General features: G+C 41.7%; 1 protein-coding gene across 5 annotated transcripts in view; it reads right to left on the bottom strand.

The window, feature by feature from the left end:
* Positions 1-25,944, bottom strand: part of LOC132891467 (ribosomal RNA processing protein 1 homolog B-like) — a 125,765-nt gene that overhangs the window by 75,676 nt on the left and 24,145 nt on the right. For all 5 annotated transcript variants that reach the window (XM_060929037.1, XM_060929038.1, XM_060929042.1 and 2 more), the window contains exons 3-4: positions 15,509-15,566; positions 5,436-5,521 (exon numbers count right to left, since the gene is read on the bottom strand). In XM_060929037.1, coding sequence (XP_060785020.1) covers positions 5,436-5,521; positions 15,509-15,566 — 144 coding nt within the window. The remainder of the gene's footprint in view (positions 1-5,435; positions 5,522-15,508; positions 15,567-25,944) is intronic.

Here is a 25,944-nt window from a genome sequence, read left to right as displayed (position 1 = left end):
ACTCTAGGTATTTTCTTGGTTTTCTGTCTTCCTCCATTCTTTTAACGTGTCCATACCATCTCAGTTTTGATTTTTCCAATTCCTCTAACAGTCATGTAACTCCTAGTTCCTCTCTTATTCTATCATTCCTCATTTTGTCTCTTCTTGTTACCCCTCTTATTAGTCTTAGAACTCTCATTTCGGCAGCTTGTACCTTGGACTTGGTCTTGGTGGTCAGTGTCCAACATTCCGCAGCATATGTTAATATTGGTTTTAATATGGTTTTATATATGATCATCTTGCATTTTCTAGGTACGTATTTATCTTTTAGTATCGGATACAGCATGTTTACATTGGCATTATACTTTGCTATCCTTTTATTGAGTTCCACCTCTTCTTTCATTAAAGTATACTCCTAGATATGTATAATTTTCTCCTTGCATAAGTTGATGTTCCCCTGCCCTGATGTTTAACTCCTCTCTTCTGCGTCCTACAAACATCACTTCATTTTTATTTTTATTCATTTTCAAACCATTTCTTTCTAGCCCTGTACTCCATTTCTCTATCTCCTCCTGTAGCTGATATGCCGTGTCAGCTATCACAGCCACGTCATCTGCATAAACAAAAGTTTCTACATCTGTTCTTTCTTCGCAAATGTGTCTTAGACATTTGTCCATATATATGATGAACAACAGAGGGGAGAGCACTCCTCCTTGCCTTACCCCTGTTTTAACATCAAACCAGTTGCTATCCACTTGACTGTTCTTTACCTTATTTCTACATTCTTTATACATGCTCTTGATTATTCTCACTATTTAGGTTGTATGCCATAATGTTCATCTTTCAGAATCTTCGAAAGTCTTTCCCTGTTGATTCTGTCAAATGCCTTTTCTAGATCTATAAAGGCCAAGTATTTATTTTGGTTCCATTCCCATCCTCTCTTTAACAACATTTGTTAGAGAATACAAAATGTTAGAAAAATGTGGTACATTTGTTTTAAGGAGAGATGAAGCAAAGGCTAATTCCCACTGGTGCCAATCAACTGCAGGTAGTAATACGGCTTTGTGGAAACTAAAGTGAAAATAAACTAACATGTCAATGAAGAAAGTTTAAAGGTAGACTGCCTTTCAGATTTTTCAAGTGTAGGTCATAAAAAAAAAAAAAAAAATTGCCCTGACACCCAATTATTTTTTGTTTAGTCGACTGAAAGCTTCCAATTTTATTAATCCCCCCCAAAAAAGAACAACGAATGAATTTCAGACCACATAACCCTAAATTCTCCACTATTTTTTTCTTTCTTCAACATGACCCAATTCAAGATACTGTGACATCACGTGGTGGGCTTTACTTGTTCACGCAAGGCATTGTGGGATACAAATTTGAAACAGGAGAGAAAAATGGAGGACATGAGTGTGCAAATAAAATGTGACTACAGTTCCGACTAGGGATGTTAACCGATGACCGTTTGACCGATGGTTGACCGAATCAACGCCAACTGGTTAATTTTTTTTTTGGTTGTCGGTTAAAAAAAAAAAAAAAAATCAATCGTTTTGAAGCTGCCGATTTTGGAGCGGAGAACCTGGAATTCTGTGTTGTAAACGCTTGGGGCATGCCATGCGGTGTAAGGACGACAGCTGACAAATCAGAAACAACCATTCAGTCATGTCCCGCCCTCCCGCCCCAGTTGAAGACAGCTGCCACTCGGCGAAAGAAAAGTGTAGACACAGGCTTTTTAGCTTACAAATTACAGGGATGCCAACGGCGCGCCTTTTGGCGGATGCCGTCTTTTTCACGGCTGAATCGCGCAGATCCGATTTTTTTTTAGGGGGGGGCGTTGGAGTGTCTGATTATAATTTCAAAGTAAATTCTGTATTAAAATTACTAAATAAGCAAATGCCGTTACAGTCCATGAAACATAGGAAGTATAAGTATGAGAAGAAAACAGTAAATCAGAAAGCTGCGCACGTTTGCGCGAAAGCTGCGCAGCTTTCTGATTTACTGTTTTCTTCTCATAGTTAAGGCCTCTGCATGCTCTTGCGACAAGGCTTTCGCAGATAGCTTTTCGTAAACAGTTGTAATTTATCGTTGAGCGGGGAGTAATAGGCGTGCACGATGTTATTCACCGCCACAACGCAAGGGGGCGCGAAGTCGCGAAATCGCTAGGAGTAGTTGGTGGGTGTGGTTAGTGGAGTGTTTATCCTCCGGTTACTTATAATGACTAGAACTGGAGTTGTATAGATGTACGTACTTCCTCACTTCCTCAATCAACCGCTCTTCGTGCTGCTCCATCTTCGCTCGTGTTTTTAAAAATGGTGGTCGTGAAAACAAAACAAACCGGGAAAGTAGGGAAGCGGAAGTGCGTGTACAGCGGATGTAGAGTGGACCAATCAGAGCCCTCTTGTCTGCGACGCTGTCTGCGGTGGTCACAATTTTTGGGAGGTGCGCGCAGAGCGTCTGCGAAGGGGGGGGGGGCTTCGCAGACGCCATCTGCGACGCCATCTGCGAGGACTGGGTTGTCAGCATAAATTGGCCTTTATACTTCCTATGTTTCATGGACTGTAACGGCATTTGCTTATATACAGAATTTACTTTGATGAAATTATAATCAGACACTCCAACGCCCCCCCATAAAAAAAATAAATAAAAAAATAAATCGGATCTGCGCGATTCAGCCGTGAAAAAGGTGGCATCCGCCAAAAGGCGCGCCATTCTGTTTTTTTTAAATCATTATTAGAAGGCACATCGAGTTTAATCCTTCCTTGGCCAGTGCATTCTGACAGTGCATGTTTCGGTCTGTAGCCAACAATGCATGTCACAATGCATGTCAACAATGCAACAATGCATAATGAGCAGATCATATCTCTCCACACAAACTAAAGGCGCAGATGCCGACTTTCGGAGGGAAGGGGAGAGAATGAAATGACAGCGGTGTCTGGAGGGGGAGTGACAAACGCAGTTTTTATGTCTGTGAGCCAAGTCGGTGACAGCTTCAGAGCAACTTCAATACCATGCAGTAATGGCGTGTTGATATTGGTAATGGCGTTATAAAGATTGTAGCTAATTAATTACATTACCCGGCGTTATAACAGCCTTTATTTTAACGCCGTTATTCCCATCACTGAATGTTATGTACTTCTTCTAGCACTTGACTTTATTTTCAACGCCATCATGGCCAACTGAAATGGTCTCTAAGCTGGAGCCATTTGTCCTCCGCTCTAATACAAACCCCTCGACATCAGTGCCGCGTTTGACTAAATGTTTCGCGCTGTAGAAAAGGTAATGTGAGTGGAAGGCAGCGACTGGGACTGAATGTGCGGATGCTCACGGTTAGATTTAGAATAGATTCTAATAATTCCAATTCTAGAATTTTAAACTCATAGGTTAACCGACTTTAACCGGCTAATGAGGTTCGGTGGTCGGTCAAGATTTTTTTTAGTTTTCGCCATCCCTAGTTCCAACTACAGTAAAGTGAGAAGAAAAAGACGTTATGTTGCGAAGGAAACGCAGAACCAAACTAACAAATGTTGGCAGTCAGCGAGCACCTCGGAGTCATCAGCTGTTCATTTAGTGACAGAATGATGGAACTATCAGTGCATGATCAAGGTAAACCTGTAGATGGCCGTAATGCAACACTGTGGATGACAGCTGCCATAAAATCCAAAATAAGAAGGTAAATCTGCGCATGTGCACACTGACTTCCTGTCTGCTTGACTGCACGAAGCAAGCAATTTCATGCACATCATTTGCTAGGGAATCCTCTCAAATTAAATAACTTCCCAGCCACAGAATGGCCTGATATTTTGCGAGATATTTCATAAAATGGTGAAATTTGGTCATTGTAATATGTTTATATTACAATGACCAAATTTCACCATTTTATGAAATCGAAATGTCATCTAGCTTTAAATTTACTCAATTTTGTTACTAAACACAATCTTGGACACCACTTAGAGATGAAAGTGGAGCAAAGAAAAAAACCCTGAAAGTCAAACTAAGATATTGGGGGGGGGGGGCAACGTCCCCCCAAAATATTTGAATAACATAACACGCAAAACCCTGCATTCTAGTGCATTTTAGTACTTGTTTTCACTTTTAAGCCATTTTCTTTCATGTACATTAATGATTAACATGTCAAAAATATAAAATTTAATTCCCCTAGTTAATGAGTAATTTTCAGGAGTGCATTTAGAAAATGCGGTGATTTTCCTGGCTACACAGTTAATTACTTTAAAAAAAAAAAACAGTTGAAGGTAAACTCAGCAAAATCCCAAAACAGTACTGTTTAAAAGTAAAGGTCTGTTAGAGTTTCTAAAGCTTTCAGGTTTCAACGTTGTGGGCATTGAGCCTCGTTTATCAATCTTTTAGTAGAGTTGTGCGCTTGCATAAGCTAAAGTGAACTAAAAATTTCCAATTCATATTTATGCGAGTTGAAGCCAATTGTTTACCTTAGTTCATTGTCTGTAAATTTAAACACACCAATGAATACCAAATTTCTCATATAAATCAGGGGCATAGGGTGTGTGTCACACACTGACTGGCACCCTGAGTATATTTTGCAACAAAAAAACAATTACCATTGCTAGTTTTAGGCAGCTTAGAAACCGGCTCTTCCATTATTGCTGTTTCTTCCATGTTTTCTTGATGTTGTGTTCTAGAAACGGCACTAAAGCTTAGCTTCGAAACCACAAAATGCAACTTTGATGGGGAAAAATAAATAAATAGCTTACCTCTCTTCACATCGAAAGGAGGAGGAAAGTTTTGCTTGTTTTGACATGGCGAATTATTAACAAGAGAAAATACTCGTAATTCGCAACTAAAAAGACTGCAGCTACACTGGCAGCTTGAACGTGCTTTCTAGTGCGATTGTGTTGCGCTTGCGCAGAATGGTGTCAGTCCTGCACGCCTTAGCACGTGCACCTGAAGGCGCGCCTTGGGCGCGTGCGCCTAACGAGCTCCGGCACGCGTGCCGTTAACAAAGAACACCTGTCTTTAAATCAATGAGCTATGTTTGGGCTATTTAAGGACTGCACCCATGCAAGGATGATGCAAAGTATTACGCCGCGTCTAGGAACGCGAAAAATCCGAAAAATAAATTTCTCCATTCGGAAAACCGGAGATTTTCAAGAGTTTTGTCAAATATCCGGATTTCCGGGTCATTAGCGGAAAAAATCTGGAGGAAAATCTAAAAATCCGGAATTCCAGGAAAATCCGGAACACTTTCATGACTAACCACTGAAGACTATTTATTAATAAGAAATAGGAACACAAGTCATTCAGAGTAGATTTCTGCTTTAAAACATAACTGCTGAAGCCATTCCCTGTCTGTTGCTTATCCAGGCTTTTGAAGCAAAGCATTTTATGTAACTGGACCTTTAGAACATTACCGTTGAAGACCTATGATCCTGCTGTAGGTAAAGTGTTTATTTTTGGTGCGAGTTGATTATTTTAGTACTGACCTGGTAAAATTTGTCCATGCGAAGTCTGTCAATGCCATTCCATTCTCTCTTTACAGTCTGGAGAAATGTTGCAAAATACAGCAGCTCTACAGTTTGGGAAACAGTTCACTGTTAAAATTAATAGTTGTACTTGTACCATTAATAACCATAAATTAAGCTAATACATCTTCACATTTCCTGAATAAGACTTAAAGGAGATACACAGAACCATGGCCTCACTTTTTGTTTATAAATGCCTTGAGACTTCAAGAATGGCATAGGAATTAGTTTTAAGCGTTAAAAATAAAATAGTAATTTTTATGATTAAAATGATTCATATAGGTAGCAGTCCAAGTGAATGACCTTCACATCTGCGATGTCACCGCAGGAAGGCTATCGGCCTCATTGCCATTTTCTTCTATATTAATATAGAGCTGACTGCAACTTCAAGCTTCCATTTTGAGCCAATTTATTGCCATGCCACGTAGATGTGTTGCTGGCCGGTGCAGCAACACAAAAGAAGATGGATTGACGTTGCATTTATGACCCAAGATTGTTCAAACTGTAAAAGATTTGGATGCGTTTTGAGAGTTGTTCACAGGCACATTGGGCGCCTACGAAGTGGTCTCGCCTCTGCACATTTTACTGAGGACTCGTACTAAACCTCCGATCTGTTGAGGAGCGTTGGCTATAAACCCGTATTGAAAGAGGATGCAGTACCAACAATTAAAGGAAAAGAAAACTACAAGAAAAGGAAAGCAAGTTCAGTTGCACCAGTTCTCCCGGAGTGTGAGCTGAGGGTTGTTGCTAAAACCCAGGATGGAACGGCATGGAACAAGACATATCGCTCAGGCAGTGACCTCCCCATGGTTGCTGCTAAAACCGGTGACATCCTGTTCCTTCCTGGGTTTTAGTAATTGCCTGAGTCGAGCAGTAATGGCAGAGTACTCCGTATGGAGAAAATGGAGAATGAGTGGAGCAGCCGTCTGATTTCTTTGCTGGATATGCTTGCAATATCTCGCCCTTACGTGGAAGAAGCGAATGAACGGAGAACTGAACAAACAACTGAAAGTCAGACTGTTTCAAAACAATCTGCCACAAGGTCGGCCTTCAAGAAGTGAGAACACAGACAGGTAAGCTGCGACTCTCATTTGGATATAAAAACACTCATTGTTTACCTGCATTTAGATTAATACATGTAACTTCTATTGTGTATTTAAGTTACCGGTATAAGATTATTTAATTTACTTCAGAATGCGATTGTCTCAGTTCATCCGATTATTTAATTAGCCTTTTACATTTTATTAGTGAAAATGCATGCATGTACATGTATGTTGCATAAGTTATAACACCTATCCTGTTTTAATGAGAGTCAACCCACAATCAATGAAGTCAAATCAGTCTTAGTTGAGCAAGTCGGTCACAGTATTTCTTACTTTGACTGTAAATTTTTATTTATGAGACTTTGGTCTATAGTTGAAAAAGGCCTCAGCCTTAAAATCGGTTCCTGCTGTGACGTTATGCACTCGGCTGGCTGGCTCAGTGGGGCAGCTCGAATGCCAACTTCGCGGTCAGTTTTAACTCTCAAAAATATATATTTTTATTCCCATTTAGGCAGCATACAAGAGTCAAGGATGAAGATACTATCCACTCAGAAATGTATTTAAAAATAAAGGTTCTGCATATCTCCTTTAAGATTAGAATACTTTAGGATTAGACATTTTTACCTTTAAATAAATTTGTTTTAAAATAATAATAATAGGCGGCACGGTGGTGTAGTGGTTAGCGCTGTCGCCTCACAGCAAGAAGGTCCGGGTTCGAGCCCTGTGGCTGGCGAGGGCCTTTCTGTGTGGAGTTTGCATGTTCTCCCCGTGTCCGTGTGGGTTTCCTCCGGGTGCTCCGGTTTCCCCCACAGTCCAAAGACATGCAGGTTAGGTTAACTGGTGACTCTAAATTGACCGTAGGTGTGAATGGTTGTCTGTGTCTATGTGTCAGCCCTGTGATGACCTGGCAACTTGTCCAGGGTGTACCCTGCCTTTCGCCCGTAGTCAGCTGGGATAGGCTCCAGCTTGCCTGAGACCCTGTAGAACAGGATAAAGCGGCTAGAGATAATGAGATGAGATAATAATAATAATAATAATAATAATAATAAAAAAAAAAGATATGGTCGATTTGGGTCACTAGAATCCAGAAGTCTGTTTACTTCCTAGACACCTCCATTTCAGTATGATTCAACAAAAATCTCATTTTACTCAGATTATACTAATTATTTAGAAAAACATTATACCACAAGATTCATGTATTTTGTCATTGGATGCTGAAAAGGCATTCGACAGAGTCGAATGGCCATATCTATTTGAAGTACTCTCCCGTTTTGGTTTCGGGGTTTACTTTAGGCATTGAATCAAACTTTTATACTCAGGACCATGCACAGAAATTATAACCAATAATATTATTTCCAAACCATTCAATCTCCATCATGGGACCCGTCAGGGTTGCCCCTTGTCCACCCTGCTTTTTATTTTAGCGCTAGAACCCTTTGCCATCTCCATCAGAAATCACCCTATTATTAAAGGAATTCAGATTGCAGATATAGAGCATTGCATAGCTTTGTTCGCAGATGATACATTACTTTTTCTGACGAACTTGGAACAGTCTTTCTCAGCCCTTGCTGACGTGATCAATAGGTTTGGGAAGTTCTCAGGATAGAGTTAACAAAACTAAATCCTCGGTTCTCTTCCTCAATGAGCGGGAAAGACTGCATCCCACAGTCCAGCACCCGTTTATGAACACGCCTCAAGGATTCAGGTATCTTGGTATCTTTATTACTCTCAATCTAAACTCATTAATCTCTGCCAATTACAACCCAGTTATTTCAAGTCAAGGAATCTCTCAAACAGATGGATCTCACTTCCCCTGTCTGAGATTGGACGTATAAATGCTTTCAAGATGAATGTCCTCCCCAAATTTCTTTATCTGTTCCAGTCAATCCCACTCCCGCCTCCTCCTAAATTCTTCCAAGATATGAAAACAACTCTTACAAAGTTCATTTGGAAAAATAGGCACCCGAGACTCTGACACCTTCCATTTGACAGAGGAGGCCTAAAGGTACCAAACCTAGTATGGTACTACTGGGCAGCCCAGCTTAGAGCTGCCCATTTATGGTTCTCATCACATCCAGACTTACCTTGGGTAAAAATGAAAGCATCGTCCACAAGAGGGCTAGCGCTAGATTCATATTTATATTCTGACTCTCTTAAGAACTTGAAGAAAAATACACTAAATCCATTTGTTAGAAACACCTTGATATGGCATGAAGCTCATAATGCTGTAGGTGACAATCCACCTTTGTCCTGCCTTGCACCTATCTGGGGAAACACTGAGTTCAAACCTGGCGCGAAAGACTTAGGATTCAAACAATGGTCACACAAAGGGATTAGAAGGATCATAGACCTCTATAATGGTGATGCACTGATGTCCTTTAACAAAATCAAAGATAGATTCAACATTCAGTCTCACTTTTTTAAATACCTACAGCTGTGAAGTTTTATCCACTCTAAGTTAAATCACTCATCTAACTGTCCCCCTTTAACAACCCAGCGTCAGTGAAGCAAAGGCCAGATCTCTACACTTTACAATATATTCTCAACTCATTCTCAAGATTCAGCTGACTCAAAGAGGTGGTTATGGAGTTTAGGACTTACAGGAATGTGTGCTGGACAGTGAGTGGAGTCAAATATGCTCAAAAGGCCCAGAGCCTCTCCGTTAACTCTAGACTCAAATTAATACAATATAATTGGATAATGAGGACCTACATTACCCCAGTAAAGCTGAACAAATTTAACCCAGACATTCCAGACACTTGTGTGAAATGTCAAACTCATAAAGGCACCCTCTTCCATTGCATCTGGGAATGTGAGAAGATGCAAAAATTTTGGAAGGAAGTAATACATATAATTTCCCAAATAATTTCCAAACCCATTCCTATCTCCCCTAAATTCTGTATCTTAGGCCTCTATCCTGAAAATCTTTCCTTAAAATTGCATGAAATCAAATTGATTAATCTTTGCCTTGTCCATTCAAAACATCTCATTGCCATATACTGGAAAAATATGTCATGTCCCCCTATTAGTCATTGGCTTAAAGAATTATCATTGTGTCTGGCTTTAGAGAAGCTAACTTGTATATAGTATTAAACATAGGCTTTGTGAATTCGATTAAATCTGGGGCCTTTTCTTGCATTTTCTTGAAAGCGCAGATCTGCACTGTGCCCTTGACCCTTGAATTTTATTGCTCGACACTGGCTCTGTAATCGTCTGGGTGCTGTCACTCTGTTGTCTGCACATTCTTTTTTTTTAGTGGCATTGCACTGTGTTTGATTTTATAGCTCTATGTATTCTTACTTTTTCTTATTTTCCATTTGTTTATTTATTTTTCCTGTTTTTTTCCCCCTTTCTGTGGACCTTGATGGATGAGATGCTTGATGGGTGGGATTGTTGAAGCTCGTGTTATATGTTAATGTACACACTGCTAACTCAAAATGCTTTAGCTAACTCAAAATGTCAATAAACATGTTTTAAAAAAGAAAAAAAATTATAAAATTCCATGTTTTAATTTATACATTCCTATATGTTGTAATATCTCATCTCATTATCTCTAGCCGCTTTATCCTGTTCTACAGGGTCGCAGGCAAGCTGGAGCCTATCCCAGCTGACTACAGGCGAAAGGCGGGATACACCCTGGACAAGTCGCCCGGTCATCACAGGGCTGACACAGACACATTCACACTCACACCTACAATCAATTTAGAGTCACCAGTTAACCTAACCTGCATGTCTTTGGACTGTGGGGGAAACCGGAGCACCCGGAGGAAACCCACGCGGACACAGGGAGAACATGTAAACTCCACACAGAAAGGCCCTCGTCGGCCACAGGGCTCGAACCTGGAACCTTCTTGCTGTGAGGCGACAGCGCTAACCACTACACCACCGTGCCAATGTTGTAATATACTGTACATGTGAATATTCTGTTAACTTCAGTTCACTTTATCAAACAGCTGTCATACCATTTTGTTTCTTTTTAAACACAAGCAAGCTTGTAAACACAACACTAACGACAACATGAATTATCAATTAGAACATTTTCAGAACATCAATGCATCCATTTTCTACCGCTTATCCAGTTCTAGGTCACGGGGGCAGCAGTCTCAGAAATGATGCTCAAACCCCACCCCCACCCAAGGCGATGCCAAAGCTTTCTCAGGACAGCCAAATATAATTCCCTCCAACATGCCCTGGGTCAGCCCCAGGGTCTCCTTCCAGCTGGGTATCCCCAAAATACCTCCCCTGGGAGGCAACCGGGAGGCATTCTAGATTGATACCTGAAGCACCTCAGCTAGCTCCTTTTGATGAGGAGGAGCAATGGCTGTTCTTTGAGTCCCTCCCGAATGTCCAAGCTCTTCAGCCTAAGGCCGAGCTCAGACATCCTGCAGAGAAAGCTCATTTCTGCTGCCTGTATCCACAATCTTGTTCTATCAGTAATTACCCAGAGCTCATGACCATGGGTGAGGATAGGAATGTAGATTGACCAGTAAATCAATACCTTCATCTTATGGCTCAGCTGTCTTCACTACGACAGATCGGTAGAGCATCCGCCTACCGTCAGCATGGTGCTGACGCTGCACCAATCCGCCGGTCAACCTCCTGCACCCCTGCTCGTGAACAAGACCCCAAGACACTTAAACTCCTCCACGTCAAGCAGCGACCTACCCCCAACCTGGAGAGGGCATTCCACCCTTTTCTGGCTGAGGACAATGGCCTCTGATTTGGAGGGGAGATTCTCATCCCAGCCACTTCACACTCTGTTGCAAACAGTCCCAGGGCACACTGAAGGTCACAGCTTGATTAAGGTAAAAGGACATCATCTGCGAAAAGCAACAACACAATCCTGATTCCCCCAAACCAGACACCTTCCACCCACTGACTGCTCCTAGAACCCCTGTCCATAAAAATTATGAACAGAATCTGAGACAAGGGGCAGCCCTGGCAGAGTCGAACATCCACTAAGAACAAGCATGACTTACTGCCGGCAATGCGAACCAAGTTTTTGCTCTGTTCATAAAGGGACCTAAATGGCCCGCATTAGCAGGCCCAGTACCCCATGCTCCCAGAGCATCTCCTACAAGACTTCCCCCAACAGGCACAGTCATATGTCTTTTCCAAGTCCACAAAGCACATGTGGACTGGTTAGGCAAACTCCCATGAACCCTCCAGTGTCCAGGAGAGGGTAAACAACTGGTCCAGTGTTCCCTGGCCATGGCAAAAAACACATTGTTCCTCCTGAATCCGAGGTTCAGCTAACAGAGGAATCCTTCTTTCCAGTACCCTGGCACAGACCTTCCCAGGGAGGCTGAGGAGTGTGATCTCACTAAAAGTTGAAGCACACCCCCTGGTCCCCCTTCTTAAAAGATGGGAACCACCACCCCAGTCTGCCAGTCCAGAGGCACTGTCCCCAACCTCCACACAATGTTGAAGAAGCACATCAACCAAGACAGCCCAACAACATCCAAAGCCTTCAGGATGAATCTTATCCACTCCTGGAGCCCTGGTGTTGAGTTTAACTACTTCAACAACCTCAGCTCGAGTTATGGGTGAGTCCTCCCTGAGTCCTTCAACTCCGTCTCCTCAATGGAAGATGTGTCAGATGGGTTCAGGAGATCTTTGAAGTATTCCTTCCACCACCCGACTATATCCCCAGTTGAGGTCAATAGCACTTTATCCCTGATGTAAATAGTATGTGCAAAGCACTTAAAGTCCCCAAGCAGAATGACAGTCACCCAAAGGGGTGCCTTCCAGCACCCCACCCAAGGCCTCCGTTGCCCCTTTTCCACCAAATCAGTTCCAGGGCTGGTTCGGGGCCAGTGCTTAGTTTGGAACCGGGTTTTCTGTTTCCACTGACAAAGAACTGGCTCTGGGGCCAGAAAAACCGGTTCCAGGCTAGCACCAGCTCTTTGCTGGGCCAGAGGAAAGAACCGCTTACATCAGCGGGGGGGGCGGAGTTGTTAACACCAACAACAATAGCAAGATCGCGAAAGGTCGCCATTTTTAAATAAGCAACGAGATATCATGGACGCAGTAAAGCAGCAATCATCCATTATTATTATTGTTGTTGTTGCTTCTTCTTCTTCTCCTCAGTGTTGTTGTTGCTTCGATGTTCGCGCCAAGGTTTATGCAAACGCAGCGACGTAACTGACGTATACAGTGACGCAATGACGTGGCTCCCCTTAGCACCCCGAGCTATGGAAAAGCAAACTGGTTCTCAGCTGGCTCGCAAGTTGAACGAGTTGTGAACCAGCACCAGCACTGGCCCTGAACCAGCCCTGGAACTGATTTGGTGGAAAAGGGGTACAAGAAGGCTAAATACACCGAACTGGTGTTACCTCTAGGTTGGATTATTGTAACGCCTTACTGTCTGGATGTTCCTGCTTTCTCCTCCCGAGTCGCCTGACGGTTTACCAGAACCTCTTCAAGGCCGACCAAAATTATTTTTCCATGTCCTCACCAAACTCCTCCCACACCAGCGTTTTTACTTCCACAACTACGCTCCGCTTGGCCTGTTGGTACTGGCTTTAAAAGTTTCACAAGCCAACCAGGCTTGGAAGGCCCCCCCATTCTTCAGCTTGATAACTCCCTTCACTGCTGGACTCCACCACCAGGTTCTGGGGTTGCCACCACAACTGGCACCAACAACCTTGCAACCACAGCTCCTTACAACCACTTCAGCAATGGAGGCACAGAACATGATACATTTGGACTCAATGTCCCCAGCCTCCCTCAGAAATGCAGGAAAAGCTCTGCTGGAGGTGCAAGTTAAAGATTTCTCTGACAGGGGGCTCTGCTTAACATTCACAGCACACCCGTACTATTCATTTGGGTTTGCCAGGTCTGTCTGGCATCTTCCCCCACCATGTGATCCAACTCGCAACCAGGTGATGATCAATTGACAGTTCACCTCCTCTCTTCACCAGAGTGCCCAAGACATATGGCTGTAGGTCGGATGATACGACTACAAAAATCAATCATAGACCTAAGACCTAGAGTGCTCGAGTATCAAGTACCTTATGCTTGATCATAGTGTTCATTATAGACAGACTATGCCTAGCACAGAAGCAGGGGCTTCAAAGTTTGGGAGAATAGCAGGGTACAAATAATTTGCAGCAGGGTGCAAAATGGTAAAATGTCTGCCAGCGGCAGACATAATGCATGCAAAGCGTGCAGGGATGGAGATAGAGATATATATATATATATATATATATATATATATATATATATATATATATATATATATATACATATAGAGAGAGAGAGAGAGAGAGAGAGAGAGAGAGAGATAGATAGATAGATAGATAGATAGATAGATAGATAGATAGATAGATAGATAGATAGAGATATGCAAGTACGAATTTTTCATGGGGCGGGATGGTTTGGAACAGGCCATCTAAAATTGGGATAACATTTACCTGGGACGGGTATTTGAGGCGGGTCATCTAGCTTAAGCTTGATTAGCGTTGTTACGCACGCCAGTGTTTCCCACAGAAATTTTGGAGACTATGGGGGAGGCGCGGGGGTTGTTTAAAATTGAGTGATATGTTAAATATTAAGTTATTACTGAAAAACTATTGATTAAAAAAACAGACACTGAGAAATGGTCCTATAAACAACTTTACCAATATAAAAGATTACCAGGACTACAAAAATGCAGAAAAATAGGCTTTACTTATCCAAATGCTCCTGTTGGTTCAAAAGTTAAAGTGCATAGAACCTCACAGCACAACATGAAGTTACCTTAAAATAATATAAATGCCTCAGCTTTCATGTAAGAAAAAAAACTATTAATACTAGTGCTGTGTGCAGGCAGTCTCTCCTGAAGACTAAATTAAACAATAATTATAAACTAATAAAATAAATGGCTCAGGCTTCATAGAAGAAAAAAAAACAATTTGAACAGAATCTCACAGTATGATGCTGAAGCTGCCTAAACAATGGAAAATAAAATACCATTTTGGCAAAAACGTTAGCATCCATTAATTTCTTGTATTAAGTAAAAAAATATGTTGCCAGATACTGCTGACGTTTTACAGCCCAAAATATGTTCAAAACCTGCCAAAATGCACTTAAAACCGCCCAAATTGGGCGGGAAAACGCGCAACCTGGCAACACAGGCGGCAGTAATGGCTGCACTCGTGTCGAGGATGTAAACACAGTTGATGCGGCAACGGACATACATGACAGTGGATGTAATTTACGTTCACACCTTTTTTTGCTGTCAGAAATATTTAATATTAAATTTTGTGACTCAACTGACAATAGCCGGCGGCATAACAAGCCATAGCCGGCGATCTTCCGCCGGTGACCGGCTATTTTTTAGACCGCTGCAGAAGTCCAATAACAAAGCACCACTCAAGTTCAGATCGGTTGGGCTGTTCCTCACAAATCACACCCTTCCAGGTTTCACTGCCACCAGCATTAAAGTCCCCTAGCAGAATGAGAGTTACCCAAAGGGGTGCCTTCCATTACCCCACCCAAGGCCTCCAAGTAGGCCGAATACTCTGAACTGATGTTCAGTGCATAAGCACAGTCAGAGCACATGCCCGAACCTGAAACCTCAGGGAAGCAAATCTATCGTCCACAGGGGTGAACTCCAACGTACTGGCACCAAACTGGGCTATGAGAAAACCCACACATGCCTGCCGGCTCCAGAATAGAGTCTAGCCTCTCTCCAGGAGTTTGGTTCTGGAGCCCGTACCACGCATTGAGGTGAGCCCAACCATATCCAGCCTCTCTACCTCCCGTACCAACGCAGGCTCTTTTCTTGCCATAGAGGTAACGTTCCATGTTCCAAGAGCCAGTTTTGTCAGCTGGGGATCAGACCGCCAAGGCACCCGCCTCATACTGCCACCCAATCCACATTGCACCAGAGCTTTATGCCCCCCCCCAACAGTGGCAAGGCCACATATGATATATAGTCATATCATACACTACGATGTCAAATAAGTTATGTATAGTACAAATGAAACATTGATAAAATGTACTTACGGTTGTCAGAGGTGTGGAAACTATGAATCAGGCCAGAGATCCTGTGGGAAATTTCCTCCTGAGACCAAAAAGACATTATGACTTTAATATCATGTAGTATGAACCAGACATGATCTCTTTCTCTCTCACACACACACACACACAAATGGCTGTAACCAGTCACACTATAACTCATTCTAATATGCTCATGTGTTTGTGTGTTCCCTCAAACCTTTATTACCTTTTCTGTTTTCTTTTCAACATCTTAGCAAACTTGCATTAGGGTCAATCCATGTGAAATCGCCAGAGGCCTCGCCACTGATCATCTCAGATTTGCTTCATACTTTCTGGAAATATGGTCAGTGTGCCCAATAAATAGTGTACAAAGTTTTAGGCCTGTACCTTCATTAGTTTCTGAGATATAGGGGCTTAAAAAAGGGGCGTGGCCCCAATTTCACTGTTGAAATACATGCTACAGAAAATGGACCTAACTTCCATAAGTCATTAATTTTAAACCATTCATGCAAGATACATGAAATTTTCAAGGATTGTTCTTCAATGCCAGACGCCTTTAAATACTAAAATAAAGTTCACAGTTCAATATTTGCCAAGTTATGGCTTGCTGAAAATCATTAAAAAAAAAAAGTGCTTTGGAGCAACTTTGACGCCCCATATCTCCACATTAAAAGCACACCAGATCTTTCAAATTTTCTTATTTATTACTCATGTTATAGTACTCTTTAGGCAACTAGGTATGTGTTCAAAATAAATCAAACTTTGATTTATTAGGCTTTAAAAATAAAAAAAAAAATGTTGCCTATAATTCAAATGTATGACAAGGTCTACTATAAAAACAATTATACCACTGGAAAGAGATTGTTTTGATAAGCAACTGGACAAAATATGAAGTTGGTACCCTAAACCAAACTATAAATATTAAGGTATCAGCATGTTTTACGATAGATAGAAATGCTTTTTTTAAGGCATATAATCTACTAGCAGACAAACTAGCAAAGCTTCATTTCATTGTCAAACAACAGAGTGGATATTTGAAGAATCTGAAGGAAAATCTGTCAGCAGATGAATGTATTATGCTTTGGGATTTTGCCGAAAACTATTCATTCTGTGTACAGGATTCTGCCCAGGGATACCACTGGAACAACAGCCAATGCACTCTTCATTCATTTGCAGTGTACATTAGAGCAAAGAATAAAGATTGTACAAAAGTAATGAAATGCATCTCTATCTGCATAAGTGACTGCCTTAAGCATGATACAGTGGCCGTGCATGCATTCTTAAAAAAGGTTTTACCATTTATGCCATTTACATCCCCAGCTGAAAAGGTCATTTACTTCAGTGACAGATCAGCAGCCCAATACAAAAAACTATAAAAATGTCACGAATCTAATAAAGCATGCAGACGATTTTGGACTTTTTGGCAGAATGGCATTTCTTTGCGACTTCTCATGGTAAATCACCCTGTGATGGTATTGGAGGCACTGTAAAGCGGTCAGCAGCTCAAGCTAGCTTACAGGCAGTCACAAGTGATCACATACTAACCCCATCTGATTGTTTTTTGTGGGCAGAAAAACATATCAAGAACATCCATTTCATCTGGGTTGGTACAGGGGAAGCTATTGAGAGTGGAAAAGCATTGGAGACAAAATTTTCAAGGTCAGCTACTATTCCTGGAACAGGAGACAATCACTCATTCGTTCCAGTCATGTTCAACCAGCTGCAGGTCAGCAGGGTGTCAGGTGGTCCTAGCTTCATTGTGGATACGAGTGGGAATCGGCCACAAGAAACGCGTAAAACCCCTGTTAAATCAGCAGTCTCTCTGGCAGATACAATTCCTGGTAAATATGTTGTATGTCTGTAAATCTGCCCATACATACACACACAAATCTGTATGTATGCCCATCCAGTGGTGGATGGGCAACATCCGTGCATTATCAGAGGAAGAACAAGATGTACAAGTAACATTTATGCATCCTCATGGTCCCTCTCAGACTTACAGCTGGCCCAAGAGAGAGGATAACTGTTGGGTCTCTCTGGTGCATGTCATGAAAATCACTGATGCCCCGCTTACATCAACTGGCAGGCAGTATAAACTTCCATTTGATGTGGAAAAGCAAAATCAATACACTGCTTAAGCTCTTCAAATAAAGTATTTTTAAGGTTATTTTTCCTACACTGTAGGTTTGTAATTGTATTGTAATATGCCTTAAAAAAAGCATTTTGATCCATCGTAAAACATGCCGTACTTGATACCTTAATATTTATAGTTTGGTTTAGGGTACCAACTTCATATTTTGTGCAGTTGCTTATCAAAACAAGCTCTTTCCAGTGGTATAATTGTTATGGTAGACCTCGTCATACATTTGAATTATAGGTGAATTTTTTTTTTAAAGCCTAATAAATCAAAGTTTGATTTCTTTTGAACACATACCTAGTTGCCTAAAGAGTACTATAACCAGGGGTGCACATAACTTTTTTTGTGAGTTACTCAGATGAGTACCAGGGGATAGTGTTTGGTTAGCCTGGCTAACGCGACTTCAAAGCTCTCCGAGCTATTGGTCTGGCCAAGATATTAAGCCCAACCGTTTCCCAGAGCCCGTGGTTGACCCGCCTTCCTGAAATGCCTCAGTTTGCTACTGGTCGAAGCCAGAAAAGGCAGTGACGAAGCTTAAACCAATCACATCACTCTTTCCTCTGACGTATGCGACGCGACGGGGCTAACTGGTAGATTAAACTCTTACCGAAGCCGGTTGGGAGCAAGGCGAAAACGTCCTTCCTTTCATTAAATACCTCCAGGGCTGCTCCTTGTTCCATTTTAATGAGAACTTCCCGTTGAATGCTTTCAATACAGCATCTATGCGTAATAGATGCGGAAGTGTGAATGAAGCGCTTCCGGCATAGATTCTGTAAACAATCTATGGCTTCCGGTCGCAGTTCTACTACGTCAGTGCCTTGAACACGCCTCTACCCAGGGCCGTTGGAGATGCTCAAAGTTGATTGGTTCCCGATTTTTCGGGAGCTTGGAAGAGCTGTAGATAGCTTTCCTGGCCAGACTAAGCTCGCAACAGGCCCTCGTGTTGCGTCACGCTTAGGATGGGCGGGCCCAGGCTAGTGTTTGGTACACACCCCTGTAGCACGTGGTCCTAATAAGTGCAGTCTTCCTCACTGTCATCCTCAGTCTCCCCCCCCCACTGTCCTCTGCTTCAGCTTCCTGCGTGGTGGATGATGAAGATTCGCCTTCCTGTCTCTGATTGAGCCTCCGAGCAGCTGTCTCCATCCAGAGGTCAACAGCTGGCTTTGTGTCAAATGTCTCTGTGGTCTTTTTTGACAGGTGAATGTGCATCAAGGCTGAGAGATGAGTAGGTGACAGACGAGATCTGTACTTGTTTTTTATTGAGATGTGAGAACCCCCTCTCGTAAGCTGCACTGCTTAAAGGCAATGTAAGAGACAGTTTAACCAACTTGATGTTGGAGTCTTCATCTGGGCCACTTGTATTTACTATTTGAATCAAGTCATACACAGAGGAGGCTCCCAAGCGTTTTCCTGCCTGCTTTAAGTGCATTCGTTCTCTCACAGTGGTGTCTCTGTCTAGTTTCAAGGTGGCCTCATATTTCTGAAGAATGCTGCAAACTGTTGTGTTGCCAAAACGGTGGAGTTCTTGCATTTCCTGAGGCCATGTTGAAGGATCAAATACCAAGAAATTATCACATGACTTGAGGGAGTCAAATATGATTTCAAACTGTTCAATTAATCCCCTGAGTAAGTTTGACTTGTCTCTGTCAGCATCAGCATTAGAAACAGTTTGTGTGCTGTTGTGGTGGCCTTCACTATCGAGCAGAAGTGTGAACTGTCCAATAGCCACCATGAGTTCATCCTTACATTCTCCAATGGTCAGCTTTTCCTTCTGAAACCTAATGGATGTGGTCTTCAAAATGTTGCCAATATCAAGCATGTTGGCCAGAAAACACTGAAAACGCTCTGTGCAGACATGCTGCAATTCACTGTTATCACTCATGGCCAGTTGCATTTTAATGGCTGGCAATAGTCTTGATATTTTTAACAGTGTTTCATGTCTCCATGCAGACCATCTGATATTATGAAACTTGCCCAGTTTCACAAAGGAGATGCCATTTTCTTCACAAAATTTCTTCAGTGCTGCAGTGTTTTTTTGCTCCACCTTTTTGTAAATAAAACTGCAGCAGCTTGACCACAGAGCGATTAAATGTCTCACAGTAAGGAACGTTGCGATCAGCTGATTTTGCGCAGTTCTCCAATGTGTGTGCAGTGGCACAAGAGAGTTTCCTACCACCACAAGTTGTAGTTTTGGCACAACACCGTTGTACATACCGAAGTTAACAGCAGCCCCGTCTATGCACACAGCGACCAACTTCGTTGTCCAGTCATCCAAGCCTGCATCATGGAAAAGCCTCACAAGTCCATCTGTTATAGCCTGCGCGGTTCGGTCAGCACCCAGTTCAATCAATCCAAGAAAGTCCGACATAAATTCTCCATTGCTGGATACAAACACGATGTAAACGATTTCCTGCTCGGTTTTTGTGATGTCCTCAGAACCATCAAAAAGCAGCCCCCAAAATTCAGCAGACTGCAACTTTTCTCTTAACTTCCCGCTGATAGTATGTGCGATGCTCTGCATTATCCGTGTGCCTCCTTCACGTGAGTAATAAACACCTCTGACATTCACTCCGAGCTGCTTCAGTAAAGTAATATCCCCAGAATAGGAAGACATGGGACTTGTGTGTGTTTAGCCTTATGAAAGGCAAGGAGAAAAATATTACACAGGGCTTGCTGTTGTTCTTCATTTAGCTTGTCTTGCCATCTGGCAAGTGGACGAGTGGATATTTCTTCTTGACTAGCTTGTTTATTAGCAATGGCTTTTGCCACATTCATGTGCTCCTTGCTCTTTTCGTGTTTATCAAATAAAAGATGATTGAAATTCTTTGAGCCTTTATAAAACGCACCTGTTTTGTCTGCTAGCTGTGGATGCAAGCGGCAAATCTTGCACCACATTTCAGTGCACTCCTCATGAACATCAAGCCACTGCACATCTTGGAGCCACTTTTCAGAAAAAAAAAACAAAAAACTTTTCTTCGGCTCTGGCTCGGTTTGTCGTTTCTTTGGTGTTGGTGAAACGCCAAAAAAAGCTGCTTAATGTCTTTTGTTTTTTAGACATAGCTTCGTGTAGACAAGATCTCTGATGTCGGTAACTGTCAGGTACGCAAATGCGCCGTAGCGACACACGTGATGTTACGCATTTCTAATTTTCGCCGCGCATGCGTACCTGCGTACCAGTTATGTGCACCCCTGACTATAACATGAGTAATAAATAAGAAAATTTGAAAGATCTGGTGTGCTTTAATGTGGAGATATGGGGCGTCAAAGTTGCTCCAAAGCACATTTTTTTTAAATGATTTTCAGCAAGCCATAACTTGGCAAATATTGAACTGTGAACTTTCTATTTTTGTATTTAAAGGCGTCTGGCATTGAAGAACAATCCTTGAAAATTTCATGCATCTTGCATGAATGGTTTAAAAGTAATGACTTATGGAAGTTAGGTCCGTTTTCTGTAGCATGCGTTTCAACAGTGAAATTGGGGCCACGCCCCTTTTTTTTAAAGCCCCTATATCTCAGAAACTAATGAAGGTACACGCCTAAAATTTTGTACACTATTTATTGGGCACACTGACGATATTTCCGGAAAGCATGAAGCAAATCTGAGATGATCAGTGGCGAACATTTTTCTAACTCTGGTGATTTGGGGTGGAATTGCCCATAAAAGCACAAGTCCCTCTACATATGATAAGTTGCACACAATGTGCAGGCCTACATTTTTGATTCACCCCAGGTTATTTTCACTACCTTTACCTTAAAGCTCTTTTCTTGTTTTTTTTTTTTTTTTCTCCAGTCTAACTATCCAGATCTTCTATTATTCAATATGACAACACTTGCACATTTATTACATTAACCTTTATATGAAGGGGGAAAAAAATACGACATCTAACAAAATTACGCTTTTAGACATCTCACCATAAAATGCTTGTAGTACATACCCTGGCAAGAAAAAGTAAGAGAACCCTTTGGAATGCATTTATGTACAAATTTATATATAAATTGCATTTATGAATTTCTCTTAAAATACAATCTGATCATTTACATTACAGTAATGTACAAATTTATATATAAACAGGTTTTAATCAAAATAAACAAATTATTGCCTTTCATGTCTTGAGAGAACGCACCCATTAAACATTCACAGTGCTGGTGTAAAAATAAAGTGAACCCTTGAATTTAACAACAGGTCAAACCTCCTTTGGCAGCAATAACCTCAAACAAGTGCTTCTTCTTGTAGCTGCAAATCAGCCCTGCACAACATTCAGGAGGAGTTCTGGAGCATTCTACCTTACACAACTGCTTTAGCTCAGCCAGATTCTCAGGGTGTCTGGTGTGAAAGGCTCTCGATTGGGTTTGTCAGAGCCATTGACTGGGCCACTCTAAAAGGCAGCTATCCTTTTTTAAAACCATAATGCCACATGTAGTGCTATGTGCTCTTCCTGAATAATTCAACCTTCATTTTTTTCAGTCCACAAAACATTTTTGCAGTAGCATTGTTGAATGTCAAGATGCTCTTTAGCAAACTTCAGGTGCACAGCAGTGTTTTTTGGAGAGCAGCAGTCTCCAAAAAAACACCTCTGTGGTGTCCTGCCTAGGCATGGACACCCTACCTTTTCAATGTTTTTCATTTGGGAGACTCATGAACAAAAGATATCATCCAGTTCCAACGATTCCTTCAAGCCTTTAGCTATTACTCTACAGTTTTTCCTTACCTCATTGAGGATGCTGCATTTGGAGTAATCTTGGCTAAGCATCCACTTCTAGAGAGACTAGCCACAGTATTAAATCATCTCATTTGTCTAACTGATGAATATCTAAACTCTGACATTGCTTTGTAACCCTGTCCAACTTTTTGCAAATCAACAATTCTTGGTCTTAGGGCTTCTGAAAACTCTCTTTTGCAAGGTATGGTTCACATTAGCTGAAGCTTCCTCCAAGTAGCAAACTCAATGTCTGTGTCAAAGTATCTCAAATCCACATCTCCAAACTCATTTAATTGGCTGGACTCCAGATTTCCTCCTGAGTTAACTTTTGTTGAAGTCATTTACCTCAGGGTTCACATAATTTTTTCAATTTATCTTGTAAATGCTTGATGCATTCAATATGGACAAGGACAATGCAGGTAGTCCCAAAGCAGTGTTTCCCCTACCATTACACTGTGTTCCAAATTATTATGCAAATCATATTTTCTCAGATTTTCCTAAATTATCTATATTAATGGCAGTCATCATGATTTTCCAGTCATCAACCATTTGAGTACAATTCAAATGTTTTTGAACGAACCTCCCAATGATAACAGTAAATTTTTAAGAAATAAACACAAATGCACCCAAAATGCATGTTCCAAATTATTACGCACAATTGAGTTTCCAAACATTTTGTCATAAAGAACAAAAAATGGTCATGTGTGAAATTAGAAACATTAGCAGGTCATGACTAACTGAAATGTAACTGAAATCAAACACTATTTAAATCAAAACATTATCACAAGTGAAGTCACATCTGAACATAGGACCCCTTGTTGAAAAGGACCTTCTCAAGTCTTCCATCCATTGAATTTATCAGTTTTTGGATAGTATCTGCTGGAACTGCCTTGCATGAGGACAGAATAGCCTCCCAGAGCTGTTGTTGAGATGTGAACTGCCTCCCACCATCATAAACACTTCTCTTGATGATGCTCCAAAGGTTCTCAATAGGGTTGAGGTCAGGGGAGGATGGGGGCCACACCATAAGTTTGTCTCCTTTGATGCCCATTGCAGCCAGAGATGCAGATGTATTCTTTGCAGCATGACATGGTGCATTGTCATGCATGAAAATGATCTTGTTTCAAAAAGCACGATTCTTCCTTTTGAACCATGGCAGGAAGTGTTCTTTGAGGAACTCCACATACGTTATGGATGTCATCTTCACACCGTCAGGGATCCTAAAAGGGCCGACAATCTCTCTCCCCAAAACATCCAGCCCAAAACATCACTCCACCCCCTCCTTGTTGGCGCCGTAGCCTTGTTTGCATGGGGTGGCCGTCAACCAACCATCCACCACTCCATCCATCTGGACCATCGAGGGTTGCACGACATTCATCGGTGAACAGAACAGTTTTGAAGTCAGTCTTCATGTATTGCCTGGCCCACTGGAGCCGTTTCTGTTTGTGTCCAATGGATAGGGGAGGTCAAAACGATGACTTACGCACCGCTGCAAACCCCTGGAGGACCCTGCATCTTGTTGTTCGGGGCACGTTGGAGGCACCAGCAGCTTCAAAAACTTGTCTGCTGCTATGACAGGGCATTTTTACAGCTGCTCTTTTGATCCAACGCATTTGCCTGTAGGAAAGAGTCCTGGATTTTCCATTACCAGCACGTACACGTGTGTGCTCTGAATCAGCTACATACTTCTTGATAGTGTGATGATCGCGATGAAGTCTCTTGGCAATTTTGATTGTTGCCATGCCTTGACCCAAACATTCAACTATTTGTTGCTTTTCAGCAGCCGACAGGTCCTTTTTCTTGCCCATTTTGGTTGAAAATTGTAGCCTGCTTAATAATGTGGGACAACCTTCTTTAGTAGTTTCCCCTTTAATTGGACTCACCTGCCAAACTAATTAGCACAGGTGTCTTCAATTGGTTTCAGTGATATACAGAGCCCTGATACACATTACCATTCATGAGTTTAACTGACAAACAAAAATCTCTTACCTTACCACTCTTAAAACACTTGTTGCATAATAATTTGGAAAACAGTGTATATTGGGGGATATGGTCATAATAAATAGAAGAAATATTTACACTTACTCGAGTTGATCATCGGCTGGATTGAATCGAAGTTTAATTAATTAATTAATAAAATGAATAAGTCCCGCTCGTCAGTATTGCAAGTCTGAAGATTGAATTGAATCGCTATCCTGAATCATCCAAAGCGCATAAAATCCACAAGCCATCTCGCAACAAATTTTACCTCCAAATAGTCTAAACTATGTTTAACATTTTATCCTGTTAAGAGAAACCAAAAGCATGAAAGTTTCACTCGTTCCATTACCATGTGAATAGTCTTATGAACGCGTAAGTGGGGACTTAGCACACCGACTCTGCTGTGACTGAGTAAGGTGACAAGTTTTATTTAATTTAGTAGGGTTCTCCACGGATTGAAAACATAGGGGGGTGGGGGTCAATCGGATGACCTTGAAACACATTTGCATAAATTTACATACGTCATTTGCATAAAATTTGCCAGGTTATATCCTCACGGTTTTATAGGCAATATCACGCTTGCCGCACCAACTTTGAACTTTTTGTTTTTATCCTTTATTTCTCTGCCGACAATAACAATCAGTTATCTCGAACATGGTGTCGATTCACACATTATTATAAAGGCGTGTTATCTCCCGGCGCAAGAACAATGTGTCAAAAAACGCCGAAGTGTGAAACGCTTTTCTTAGACTATAATCATCAGTAGGGCTGAACGATTTTAAGAAAAAACTGAATTGCGATTTTTCTGCCAGATATTGCGATTTCGATTTCAACCACGATTTTTTTTCTTTAAATCAAGTTTCAGTGCAAATTAATTAATACAATGAATTCCATAAAGCTAATGCAAGAATGAAAGCTGAGGTCAACAGATTTCAAATGTAGGCCTGTTTATTAACATTGAGTGCCGGAGGAACAAGTTATAATAACTTAAAATAAAAAGACAGCCATCTTTCTTAAGTAAACTTTTGCTTCTACTTTTCCCATCTACAACATATGAGACATAAAAAAAGGTTGATCAATGGCTCAGCAGCATCAAAATATTGCACTTTTGTAAAAGAATGTACATAAGCATTATAAATTATAACTAGAGACAATTCCCCAGTGGGAAATTGTGAGAGTGATCCAGTGCGCTTAGCAGTCACTATTGCAGGAGCTGCACTGTACTGTGTGAATATTGGCCCTTTTCCACTACCCTTTTTCAGCTCGCTTCAGCCCGACACGGCTCGCGTTTCGACTATCTCCGAACAGCACGATTCGGCTCACTTCAGCCCTGCTCAGCCCCCAAAACTCGCACGGTTTTGGAGTGGGGGCTGAAGCGAGCCAAACCGAGCCGAGTGGGGCTAGGGGCGTGAGGAGACACTCCCCTGTGCACTGATTGGTGAGGAGGAGTGTCCTCACACGCCCACACACGCCCCGCGAGCACGCTGGGATCTGTAAACACCGTAAACCCGGAAGAAGAATTACAAATTACGAGAATTTATGAAGCCTTATGTGCCTCTCCTCATCTATATGCTCTTGCCAGTATCTGTTGGCGTTGTCGGTAACAACAAGCCACAGCACCAAGA

Source organism: Neoarius graeffei, chromosome 9 (assembly GCF_027579695.1).
Source record: "Neoarius graeffei isolate fNeoGra1 chromosome 9, fNeoGra1.pri, whole genome shotgun sequence".
NCBI classification, from domain to species: Eukaryota; Metazoa; Chordata; class Actinopteri; order Siluriformes; family Ariidae; genus Neoarius; species Neoarius graeffei.
This window is presented reverse-complemented; position numbering and strand designations above follow the sequence as displayed.